This window comes from Phocoena sinus, chromosome 8 (assembly GCF_008692025.1).
Source record: "Phocoena sinus isolate mPhoSin1 chromosome 8, mPhoSin1.pri, whole genome shotgun sequence".
NCBI lineage: Eukaryota > Metazoa > Chordata > Mammalia > Artiodactyla > Phocoenidae > Phocoena > Phocoena sinus.
The window spans coordinates 96,158,803-96,172,336 of record NC_045770.1 but is presented as its reverse complement, the minus strand read 5'-3'; the positions used below and the strand labels follow the sequence as shown (position 1 = coordinate 96,172,336).

General features: G+C 39.4%; 1 protein-coding gene across 29 annotated transcripts in view; it reads left to right on the top strand.

Moving 5' to 3' along the window:
• Window positions 1–13,534, top strand: part of PHF21A (PHD finger protein 21A) — a 195,179-nt gene that overhangs the window by 150,885 nt on the left and 30,760 nt on the right. For all 29 annotated transcript variants that reach the window (XM_032639708.1, XM_032639701.1, XM_032639709.1 and 26 more), the window contains one exon: window positions 458–751. In XM_032639708.1, the coding sequence (XP_032495599.1) occupies window positions 458–751 (294 nt within the window). The remainder of the gene's footprint in view (window positions 1–457; window positions 752–13,534) is intronic.

Here is a 13,534-nt window from a genome sequence, read left to right as displayed (position 1 = left end):
CAAAGGAGACTTAGAGAAGGAGCACCCAAGAACAGGGAGTTAGAGGGCCAGAGATGGGAGTGAACTGAGCTGTGGATATGAAGAAATTTAGAACGTGAATTAAGGGCAGTGGCAGCATTATTACCATACTGGGCACAAGTTCTGGGTGGGACCAGTCTCTGGATTAGGCATTTGACCTCAGCCCGAAGAGGCGGCAGGGTATAGGAGAGGGAGCTACGGTTTGGAATCAGAAAAACTACATTCTGGGGTAACATTTGCATCCTCTTAAGAGCTGATGCATCTTTGTAATATTATATATGCTGAGATCTATAGAATTGATAATACTAAAATGGATATTAATATTTGTACTGAATACCATTTCACTCACATATATAGTGTAGAGGATCTGGCAATGTCTAAGATTTATAGGACTTGAGAAGTTTACGTAATGCAATAATTGTTCTTTCTTTCTCCATAGGTTCGACCTAAGCCTGTGGCCCAGAATAACATTCCTATTGCCCCAGCACCTCCTCCCATGCTTGCAGCTCCTCAACTTATCCAGAGGCCTGTCATGCTGACCAAGTTCACTCCCACGACCCTCCCTACCTCCCAGAATTCCATCCACCCCGTCCGTGTCGTCAATGGGCAGACTGCAACCATAGCCAAAACGTTCCCCATGGCCCAGCTCACCAGCATTGTGATAGCTACTCCAGGCACCAGACTCGCTGGACCTCAAACTGTACAGCTTAGCAAGCCAAGCCTTGAAAAACAGGTACAGGCAGAGTATGCACCTGCTTTGGGCAGTAGCTTTGCCATGGAGGCTGGTCAGTCTGTAAGGGGTCTTTATCTTCTCAATGGCTCCTTATGCTAGCACCATTGTCTGTTACTTATCATGTGATACTTTATCCACAATGCAAAACGGCTGTTCTTACTGAAGAAAGTTGGGTTGCTTTACCCACCATCCCCTTATACATGAATTTTGATTCCTGTGTGAATGAGCTCCCCCTGCTGCTTCTGAAGCAGAAATTCACAGATGGGTTCTGCTGCCCTCCGTCAGGAAGCACAGATAAGGTAGTAAACAGAAAATGCTATATTCATTTCGGCCCAGTAAGAATCCAGATGAGGATATCACTATGAAAGTTAGGAAGAATAAACAAAGCAAGGAAAAGGATTTCATTTCAAAGGTTTTCCCTGGTTATTACAGACAATGAGGAGCCAATGAAAAAATAAAGATTTCTAAAATTCATTCTTTTAACTCTAGAGGATACAGACATTTTAGCTCAGATACTGAAGGCTTTCATTTATATTTCTAAAATCAGATTTTCTCCTAAAAACACAAGTCTGTAGAAATACAGGTAACCTCCACAGATACATAAGGGTTCTATGACAGAAAGATTTCTAAAACGAAGAAAAATGGATTTATAGGCAGTCACCATATTCTATTTAAAGAAAGACCAGTGACAAGAAAGAAGAATTGTGGAAAGAAAAGCTCTTTCAAGAAAGTTGATTTAAAAAGTCATTGCCCTATTTCTTATTGCTCAGGCCTGAGTTCTCATTCATCTGAAAATAGTCTCTGGTGATCCTGAATCTTCTGCTTCTGGATGGCTGACCATGATTCAGAGAGGCTGGCCAGATGGTGGGGAATGAGAAGGCTTCCTGCTGCCTTGGCCACCTTGAACAGAGGAGCCTTATGCATGGAATACCAGCTTTCTGCCCAGGCAGCTCATAAATGCAGCCGATCTGGCACTAAGAACCTGGGTACCAAAATCTCGTATCAAGAAATACCAGCAAGGGCTTCCCTGGTGGCGCAGTGGTTGAGAGTCCGCCTGCCGATGCAGGGGACACGGGTTCGTGCCCCGGTCTGGGAGGATCCCACATGCCGCGGAGCGGCTGGGCCCGTGGGCCATGGCTGCTGAGCCTGCGCGTCCGGAGCCTGTGCTCCGCAACGGGAGAGGCCACCACAGTGAGAGGCCCGCATACCTCAAAAAAAAAAAAAAAAAGAAATACCAGCAAGAACACATCTCTATTCCTGGGGAGGCTACTCAGACCCCAAAAAATGCTTTGAGCAACATTTAGAGATAAATTACTTACATGTATTTTAGATCAGGAGTTTTCAAATTTATTATCAGCAGAACTTCAATATTAAAATAATGAAAGTAAGATGCCCAAGCTTAGGAGTTTGGGTGGGGGCGTGTTTGTAGACCAGCTGCCATCATGTCCGGTGCTGGCTCTCAAAGGACGAGCTCTGCGGAGCATTAGAGTTGTAAAGAATGTGGTTTCGAAACATTATTTTATTTATTTATTTATTTAAATTTATTTATTTAGTTAGTTAGTTTTGGCTGCATCGGGTCTTTGTTGCAGCTCGTGGGCTTTCTCTAGTTGTGGTGAGCAGAAGCTACTCTTCGCTGTGGTGTGCAGGTTTCTCATTGTGGTGGCTTCTATTGTTGTGGCTAGAGCATGGGCTCTAGGTGCGCAAGCTTCAGTAGCTGTGGCACGTGGGCTCAGTAGCTATGGCTTGCGGGCTCTAGAGCGCAGGCTCAGTAGTTGTGGTGCACGGGCTTAGTTGCTCCGCGGCATGTGGGATCTTCGCGGACCAGGGCTCGAACCCGTGTCCCATGCATTGGCAGGCAGATTCTTCTTTTTTTTTTTAATTTATTTATTTATTTATTTATTTTTGGCTGTGTTGGGTCTTCGTTTCTGTGCGAGGGCTTTCTCTAGTTGCAGCAAGCAGGGGCCACTCTTCATCGCGGTGTGTGGGCCTCTCACTGTCGCGGGCTCTCTTGTTTCGGAGCACAAGCTCCAGACGCGCAGGCTCAGTAGTTGTGGCTCGCGGGCCTAGTTGCTCTGCGGCATGTGGGATCTTCCCGGACCAGGGCTCGAACCTGTGTCCCCTGCATTGGCAGGCGGATTCTCAACCACTGCGCCACCAGGGAAGCCCAGCAGGCAGATTCTTAACTGCTGCGCCACCAGGGAAGTCCCTCGAAACGTTATTTTAAATTATTAAATGTTATTTCTCTTTGACCTCTTTTTTGATAAAGATATTTTTAGGAGACAAGAATCTTCAGTTTCATTTCATTTTTACATTTCTTATTTTTTCTGATTACAAAGATGATACCTGTTTACCGTAAAGGAAAGCTCAAACGTTACAGAAATATATATTGTAGAAATGTATCCCCTCATAATCATTGAAGAGAGTAAATTTCTCCCATAATTTTACCCTCCAAAGTTTGCTATTAGCAGTTTAGATTATATTCCTCCACATATTTTCTTTTTAAAGGAAAAGACAAAATCAAACTGTATATTACTTTGTAACTTGCTTTTTTTTTCTTATTAAATCTTGAATATCTTTTCATATCCCAGGCTTACATATTGATAGAGCTTTTCATTTCAATTATAAAAATATCAAAAATAAAATATCATAAAAAGGTACCCATGAATTCTTAAAAATCAAAAAAAATTATTTTCTAGCAGTGAATTCCATGGTCTTCCTGTTGATCTAATAGAGGAATGTAGTCATTGCTGTTTTAGTTTAGCAGGCCACCTGACGCAGCATTCTTACAGGTTGTCAAGCTCAGTCAGCAAGGATTCTCTTTAGACTCCATTCTCAGAATTCTCTTTCTTCAGATCTTTCTACTATCCTCTTTTTTTTTTCCATGTTTCATTTCCAGTATCTTATTTATAGCTGTTAAGAGATCCCATAGATGAGCATTATGTAGCCATGGAAGTACCACTTACAGCCTACTCATAGAGTTATCAAAACCTGTGTCCAACATTCTCTCTGTGGCCAGGCTAGATGGGTTCCTTTCTGCTTGCTACTCTTTTGTTTAGGGTGATAACAGTCACTTAATAAAAAATGTTGATTCTGTGCCAGCTGCCATGCGGCATGTGCTAACACAAGGGTTGGGAGGTCAAAGCCTGTACTCTCACAGAGCTTGGTCTGGGGCAGGCACTATGGCTCTGCCTCCAGGGGAGGAAGCATGGCAGGTCGTGTAGTTTCACGTAGGCATAGGAAAGGGAGAGACAGCGTCAGCTGTAACAACAGTGGTCTCACTTCTCCTTACCCCCATCAGGCATCCCCAACTTCCTTATCCACCCTAGATAAGAGAACCTGTCTTATCCCTTATCAGAAGCCACATTACCTTGTGGCTGTGAGAAACTGAGTGGTAGAGTTTAAAGAGCTTTGAGGCTAGAAACATACTTAGGCAGAAAGGCAGGTAAAGCCAGACAGACTTATATCATGGCCCCCACACTGCCTCCTGTTATGTCTTTGTCCTCTCCAGCACTCTGTGAAATGGGGCTAAACAACCTGTGGATGGCAGATTGACGTAAAGAGCTTAAAGTCTGTTAGACTGTGTCTGACGCATTTAGTTCTCAGGGATTATGTTCATTTCTTATCCACGTCACCCCACTCCATTCCCTGCAACAAAGACATCTATGTATGTCCCTAAGGCTAGGCTACTGAAAAAAATCCTAGGTTGTATGGGAAAATTTGTCAGATTGCCACCCATTCCCCTACTTCCATCTATATTTTGTATAGGAACCTACACAGTGTCCTCTAAAAAAAAGAGTACTTCCAAGTTGAGAGTATTATCCAATGTATTAGCCTCAAATCCCAGTCTTCTCTTTAAGGAAACTTGAGGTGGTAACTCTTTGCCCTCAATCCAAATTTTTTTAACCTTGATTGATGAAACTATTAGTACATTTAAAAAATTTTCAAGCACCTAACTTTCATTATTCATGCAGCCCAGCCTTAAAAGATGAATTTGTAATTCAGGGGTATAAATGGCTAATTTAGTTCTATCCAGAGTTTTTGGTTTTTATCTTTGTAAAATCAAAAAAGAACAGGATTTGCAAATTCGTACAGGTGCAAAGTAGGAAATATATCAATAAACGAGTAAAACAGACTGGGAGTAAACAAGTAGATTTTTTTTCACTTCCAATGGGAACATGAGTACAAGAGATATCCCACTCTTAATTTCTTTGAAATAGTAAGACAAGTTTGACAAAATCGACAATTTGTCCTTGTTGTCAAGAAGATAATAGAAAGTAGAAGAGACTGTGGTAAAGTGCAAAGTAATATACTCCATCTCAAGGAGGCAGCAACTTTTTGACAATAGCCAGTTTTTATCATATGAAAACTTTTTCAAGAAAAGCCAGAAATCCAGATATTTTGAGAGATTTCAAGATATACTTTTGAGATTAAAAACAAATAAAAATAAAATAAATAAAAAATAAAAAGTATATATATATATATCAGTAACTGTTTAAACACCATGTAGGCAAAAAATAACACCTGCCGGACAGCTTCACCTCTGGATAGTGGTTTATAATCTCTGATAGAGACCATACTTTTAGCTTAATCTTTTTTGTTTGTTTGTTTCCCAACCTAATTGTTTTTTTTAATTGAGGTGAAATTCTCATCACATCAACTTAACCATGTTAAAGTGAACAACTCAGTGGCATTTAGTACTTCCACAGTGTTGTGCAACTACCACCTCTGTCTCGTTCCAAAGCATTTTTATTGCCCCAAAATGAAACTCAGTACTCATTAAGTAGTTACTCCTCATTTGCTCCTCCCCTGCCTCTAGCAATCACCAATCTGCTTTCTGTCTCTATAAATTTACCTCTTCTGGGTATTTCATATAGATGGACTCATACAGTATGTGACCTTTTGTATCTGGTTTCTTTACTTAGCATAATGTTTTAAGATTTATCCATATTGTAACATGTATTAGTACTCCATTCCTTTTTAATAGTCAAATAGTATTCCATTTGTATGTATATACCACAACTTGTTTATCCATTCACCCACTGATAGATCTGGATTATTTTCACCTTTTGGCTATTGGGAATAGTGTTGCTGTGAATATTAATGCACTAGTATTTGTTTGAGCACTTATTTCCCATTCTTTGGGGTATATACCTACAAGTGGAATTGCTGGATCATATGGTAATTCTATGTTTAACTTTTTGAGGAACTGCCAAACTGTTTTCCACAGCAACTGAATCAGTTTACATTCCCACCAGCAAGGTATGAGTGCTCCATTTTCTTCACCTCCTTACCAACACTTATTATTTTCCTTTTTTAAAAAATTATAGCCATCCTAGTGGGTGTGAAATGATATCACATTGTGATTTTGATTTGCATTTCCCTAATAATTAACGTCGTTGAGCATCTTTTCACGTGCTTGTTGGCCATATGTAAATTTTCTTTGGAGAAATCTCTGAGTTCTTTGCCGGTTTTTAAACTGGGTTGTTCATGTTTTTGTTGTTGAGTTGTAAGAGTTCTTTATATAATCTGGATACTGGATCCTTATCAGATATGTAACTTGAAAACATTTTCTCTCAATATATAGGTTGTCTTTTCACTTTCTAATGTCCTTTGATGCACAAAAGTTTTTAAATTTTTTCTTTTGTTGCTTGTGCTTTTGGTGTCATAACTGAGAATCCATTGTCACATCTAAGGTCATGAAGATGTATCCCTAATTTTTCTTCTAAGAGTTGTATGGTTTTAGCTCTTATATTTAGGTCAGTAATCCATTTTGACTTAATTTCTGTATATAGGGTGAAACAAGGGTCCAACTTTATTCTTTTGCAGGTGGATATCCAGTTCTCCCAGCACTATTTGTTGAAGAAACTATTCTGTCCCCATTTGAATGATCATTGCCTCATTCTTGAAAATCTATTGGCCATGGATGTATGGGTTTATTTCTGGACTCTCAATCCTATTCTGTTGGTCTATATGTCTGTCCTTATGCCAGTACCAACCACACTGTCTTAATTGCTATAGTTTTGTAGTAAGTTTTGACATTGGGAAGTATGAATCCTCCAACTTTTTTCTTTTTCAATATTGTTTTGGCTATTCAGGGACCCTTACAGCTCTACATGAACTTGAGAATTGGCTTTTCCAGTCTTTCTGCAAAAAAAAGGGTGGGGTAGGGGGCTGTTGGAATTTTGATAGGAATTGTTTTGAATCTGTAGATTGCTTTGCACAGTATTGCCATCTGGGCAATATTCTGTCTTCCAGTCCTTGAACATGATGTCTTTCCATTTACTTAGGTTTTCTTTATTTCTTCAGCAGTGTTTTATACTTTTCAGTGTACAAGTCTTTCACCTCCTTGGTTAAATTTACTCCTAGGTTTTCTTTTTGTTTTGTTTTGTTTTGTTTTCTTTTTGTTTTTGTTTTGTTTTGTTTTTTGTTTTTGTAATTTATTTTTTATTTGTTTATTTTTGGCTGTGTTGGGTCTTTGTTGCTGCATGCAGGCTTTCTCTAGTTGTGGCGAGCGGGGGCTACTCTTCGTTGTGGTGCGCCGGCTTCTCATTGCAGTGGCTTCTCTCGTTGCAGAGCATGGGCTTTAGGCACGCGGGCTTCAGTAGTTGTGGCACATGGGCTCAGTAGTTGTGGCTCACAGGCTCTAGATCACAGGATCAGTAGTTGTGGCGCACGGGCTTAGTTGCTCTGTGGCATGTGGGATCTTCCTGGACCAGGGCTCAAACCCATGTCTTCTGCATTGGCAGGTGGATTCTTAACCACTGCACCACCAGGGAAGTCCCTATTCCTAGGTATTTTATTCTTTTGGATGATATTGTAAATTGAGTTGTTTTTTTAATTTCCTATTAGGATTGTTCATTGCTATCATGAATTACCATGTATTAGAAATACAGCTGGTTTTTGTGTTGATCTTGTACCTCACAATTTTCCTGAATTCATTTATTAGCTATAGTAGTTGTTTTGTGGATTCTTTAGGATTTTATGTATATATAAGATCATGTTCTCTGCAAAAAGAGATAGTTTTATGTGTTCCTTTCCAATTTGGATGCCTTATATTTCTTTTTCTTGCCTAATTGCTCTGGCTAGAATTTCCAGTACAGTGTTGAATAGCAGTGATGAAATTGGGCATACGTCTCTTGTTCCTGATCTCAGAGGGAAAGCTTTCAGTATTTCACCATTGAGTATGATGCTAGCTGTAGTTTCACATAAATGCCCTTTATAAAGTTGAGGAAGTTCCCTTCTGTTCCTAGTTTTCTGAGTGTTCGTATCACAAATGGGTGTTGGATTTTCACAGATGCTTTTTCTGCATTAACTGAGATGATCATATTGTTTTTCTTTGCCTTCATTTATTAACATGGTATATTACATTGATTTTTTTAAAAATATCTTCCATTCCTAGGATAAGTTCCACATTGTCATTGTGTATCATCCTTTTAATATGCTGTTGGATTCAGTTTGCTAGTATTTTATTGAGGACTTTTGCATCTGTATTCATGACAGATATTGGTCTGTAATTTTCTATTATTGTGGTGTCTTTGTCTGGCTTTGATATCAGATAATGCTGGCCTCATAGAATGAGTTAGAAAGTGTTTTCTGCTCTTCTATTTTTTGGAAAAGTTTGAGAAGGATTGGTGTTAATTCTTTAACTGTTTGGTAGAATTCACCAGAGAAGTTGTCTGGTCCTGGACTTTTCTTTTTTGAGAGGATTTTTTTTTTTTTTTTTTGTGGTACGTGGGCCTCTCACTGTTGTGGCCTCTCCCATTGTGGAGCACAGGCTCCGGACGTGCAGGCTCAGTGGCCATGGCTCACAGGCCTAGCTGCTCCATGGCATGTGGGATCTTCCCAGACCGGGGCATGAACCCGTGTCCCCTGCATCGGCAGGCGGACTCTCAACCACTGCGCCACCAGGGAAGCCCTTGAGAGGATTTTGATTACTGTTTCAGTCTCTTTAGTTGTTATAGGTCTGTTGACATTTTCTATTTCTTCTTGAGTCAGTTTGGTAATTTGTATGTTGATAAGAATTTATCCATTTCATCTATGTTATCTGATTGTTTTTTTAATTGAAGTATAGTTGACTTACAGTATTGTGTTAATTTCTGCTGTACAGCAAAGTGATTCAGTTATACATATATATATACATATATATACATTATTTTTTTTAATATTCTTTTCCATTATGGTTTATCATAGGATATTGAATATAGTTCTCTGTGCTATACAGTAGGACCTTGTTTTTATCCATTCTATATATAAAAGCTTACATCTGCTAACCCCAGCCTCTCACTCCATCCCTTCCCCAATCCCGTCTGCCTTGGCAACCTGTTGGTGTACAGTTGTTCAGTGTATTCTCTTATAATCCTTTTTATTTCTATAAGATTGGTAGTAATGTCCCCACTTTTATTTCTGATTTTCGTTATTTGTGTCTTCTCTGTTTTTTCCTTATTCTGTCTAATTAAAGGTTTGTCAATTTTGTTGATCTTTTCGAAGAATCAACTTTTGGTTTCATTAATTCTGTTGTTTTTCTATTCTCCAATTCATTTATCTCTACTCTGGTTTTTATTATTTCCTGCCTTCTGCTAGCTCTGTGTTTAGTTCTTCTTTTCTAGTTCCTTAAGCTGTAAATTTAGGTTATTTAGGTTATAAGCATTTAGATTTGAATGCTTTCTTATTTTTTATGTACAGACTATTACAGCTTTAAATTTCCCTCTGACCAGTGCTTTCACTGCATCTCATCAGTTCTGGTATGTTTATTTTCATTTTCATTCTTCAGGGAGATAGAAAATTTCCCTAGTGATTTCTTCTTTGTTCCACTGGTTGTTTAAAAGTATGTCTTTTAGGGACTTCCCTGGTGGTCCAGTGGCTAAGACTCCACGCTCCCAGTGCAGGGGGCCCAGGTTCGATCCTTGGTTGGGGAACTAGATCCCACATGCTGCAACTAAAGGTTCACATGCTGCAGCTAAAGGTCCCAAATGCCACAACTAAAGAGAAAAGGATCCCGCATGCCACAACAAAGATCCTGCATGCCAGAACTAAGACCCGGCGCAGCCAAATAAAAGTATGTTGTTTAATTTCTACATACTTAAAATTTTTCTGGTATTCCTTTATATTGACTTCTAGCTTCTTTCTGTTGTCAGCAGAAAAAATACTTCATATGACTTCAGTCTTTTAAAATTTATTAGGATTTGTTTTGTGGCCCAAAATATGGTCTATCCTGAAAAATGTTTCATGTGTACTTGAGAAGAACGTGTATTCTGTTATTGTTGAGTAGGCTGTTCTTTATGTCTCTTAGGTCTAGTTGGTTTATAGTGTTGTTTAAGTCCTCTGTTTCCTTATTGATCTTCTTTCTACGTGTCCTTTCCATTATTTAAAGTGAGGTATTAAAGTCTTTAATTATTATTATAGAACTGTGTATTTCTCCCCTCAATTCTGTCAGTATATGCATCATATATTTTGAGACTCTGTTGTTTGGTGCATATATATTTGAAATTGTCATATCTTTTTGATAAATTGACTCTTTTAACAATATATAATGACCTTTTTTGTCTCCTGTAATGGTTTTTGACTTACAGTGAATTTTGTCTGATATTAGCATAGCCATCTCTGTACTCTTTTGGATACTATTTGTGTGCAGTATCTTTTTCCATCCTTTGATGGATACCTTTTTGTGTCTTTGGCTCTGAAATGTATCTCTTGTAGATAGCATATTGTTGGATCTTGTGTTTTTTTGTTTTTAACATTTATTTATTTTTCACTGTGTTGGATCTTTGTTGCTCTGTGTGGGCTTTTCTCTTGTTGTAATGAGGGGGTGCTACTCTACATTGCAGTGCGCAGGCTTCTCATTGCTGTGGCTTCTCTTGTTGCGGAGCATGGGCTCTAGGCGGGCAGACTTCAGTAGTTGTGGCTCGCAGGCTCTAGAGCGCAGGCTCAGTAGTTGTGGTGCACAGGCTTAGTTGCTTCGCAGCACGTGGGATCTTCCCAGGCCAGGGCTCGAACCCGTGTCCCCTACATTGGCAGGCAGATTCTTAACCAATGCGCCACCAGGGAAGTCCCGGATCTTGTTTCCTTAATCCATTCTGCCACTCTCTGTTGTTTAATTGGTGAGTTTAATCCAGTTACATTTAAAGTGATTACTGATAGGCAAGGATTTATGCCATTTTGCTCTTTGTTTTCTACATGTCTTATGTCTTTTTTGGACCCCAGTTCCTCCAATACTGCCATCTTTTGTGTGGTGTTTTTTGTTTTTTTTTACACCAGTGTATGTACTTTTTTGATGCTCTCCTCATTTCCTTTTCTGTATATTTTAGTTATTTTCTTAATGGTTACCATGGGGACTATAGATAACATTCATAAATTTTTAACAATGTAATTTAATTTGATCCCAGCTTAGCTTCAGTAGTATACAAAATCTCTGCTCCTATACAGCTCTGGCCTGCCCCCTTTTATGTTGTTACGGTCTCACATTGCATCTTTATATATTGTGTGGCCACTAATACATATTTATAATTTTTTCATTCATTTCTCTTTTAAGTCATATAGGAAGCAAAAAGAAAAGTTACAAATCAGAGATACAGTAATACTGGATTTTATATTAACCTATGTAGTTACCTTTATTGGAGTTTTTTTTTCTTGTTTGGCTTCAAGTTACTGTCTAGGGTCTTTTTATTTAACCTGAAGAACTCTAAAGGGAGTCCTTTTAGGACAGGTCTACTTGCAGTGGACTCCCTTTGCTTTTTGCAGGAAATGGAGTTCTCGGTTAATAGTCCTTTTTCTGTCAAAACCTTAATTGTGTATTTATTTATTTTGGCTGTGCTGCACAGCATGCAGGATCTTAGTTCCCTGACCAGGGATGGAACCTGTGCCCCCTGCGGTGGAAGTGTGGAGTCTTAACCACTGGACCGGCAGGGAAGCCCCCTCAGCACTTTAAATGTGTCATCCCACTGCCTTCTGGTCTCTGGTTCTGATGAGAAATTGACTGTTAATCTTACTGAGGACCCTTACATGTGATGCATCATTTTGCTTTTGCTGCTTTCAAGATTCTCTCTTTGGCTTTTGACAGTGTGATTATACTGTGTTTCAGTACGAGTCTCTTTGAGTTTATCCTACTTGGAGGTCACTGAGCTTCTTGGATGTGTACAGGCATACCTTGGAGATATTGTGGATTCAGTTCCACACCACCACAATAAAGCAGATAAAGGTAGTCACATGAATTTTCTGGTTTCTCAGTGCATATCCAAGTTATGTTTACACTATACTGTAGTCTACTGAGTGTGCAATAGCATTATGTCAAAAAAACAATGTATATACCTTAATTTAAAAATACTTTATTGCTAAAAAATGCTCACCATCATCTGAGCCTTTATCACATTATAATCTTGTTGCAGTGAGATCACTGATCACAGATCACCATAACAAGTATGATAATAATGAAAATGTTTGACATACTGTGAGAATTACCAAAACTTGACACAGAGACAGGGTTGCCACGTACTTTCAGTTTGTAAAAAATGCAGTATCTGCGAAGTACAATAAAGTGAAGTGCGATAAATAAATAAAGTGAGGTATGCCTGTAGGTTCATGTATTTCATCAAATTTGGGAAGTTTACAGCTGTTACTTCTTCAAATATTTCTGCTTCTTTCTGTCTGTCCTATCCCCCTGGGAGTCTATAATGCTTGACAATGTCTCACAGGTTTCTTAGGCTCTGTACTTTTTCTACATTCTTTTTTCTGTCTGCTCCTTAGACTGGAAATTTCAGTTATCCTATCTTCAGGTTCACTGTTTCTTTCTTTTTCCTGAACCCCTTAATGAATTTATCATTTCAGCTATTATATTTTTCAGCTCCAGATTTCTATTTGGTTCTTTTAAATAATTTCTATGTCTTTATTAACATTTTCTTTTTGGTGAGACATTGTTCTTCTGGATTTTTTTTTTTTTTTTTTTCGGTACGCGGGCCTCTCACTGTTGTAGCCTCTCCCGTTGCGGAGCACAGGCTCCGGACGCGCAGGCTCAGCGGCCATGTCTCACGGGCCCAGCCGCTCCGTGGCATGTGGGATCTTCCCAGACCAGGGCACAAACCTGTGTCCCCTGCATCGGCAGGTGGACTCTCAACCACTGCGCCACCAGGGAAGCCCTCTTCTGGAATTTTTTTAGTTCTTTGTTCCTGGTTTCTTTTAGCTCTTTGAGCATATTTAAGGCAGTTGACTGCTACCCCAGTTCTCCTCCTACCCCAGGGTTTACTGCTGTTAATTGTTGAGAGCTGCAGTTGTTTGTTTAGTGCCTTTTCCAAACTATTTTTGCAAATACTATTTCTTGTCATGTGTGGTTATTGAAATTTCTGTTCTATTAGATTTACTTAAATAACTGGAGCCAAAAAGAAGAAAAAGGTAATAATAAGTAAACTAAAACAAAAACAGAAAACCCTTTCTTGGTCTTTGCAGATTGGCTCTGAGCAGGGGGTATTCCGTCAATGCTAAGCCAGGCCACCTGTAACTGTCTTAGACTTCACCTCTTTCTTGGACAGAGCTCAAAGATCAGCCAGAGGTACAAGCTTAGGGTTCTCTCAGCTCTTTTCTGAGTATGCATCTAGCCCTGGGAATGCTCAGTGCACTTGGGGTTCCCCAGTACACGTGATAGCCCTTCAAAGCCCTTACTCCTCCAAGGATCTTCCTCCTCAGCCTCCTTCTTCCTAGACCTTTGGGTCTCTCTGCTGCATACTCCACCTCCCATCCTTTGCACCAGGTAACTACAGGTAACATATGTCTTTAGATGCTTTCATCAGATGGCAC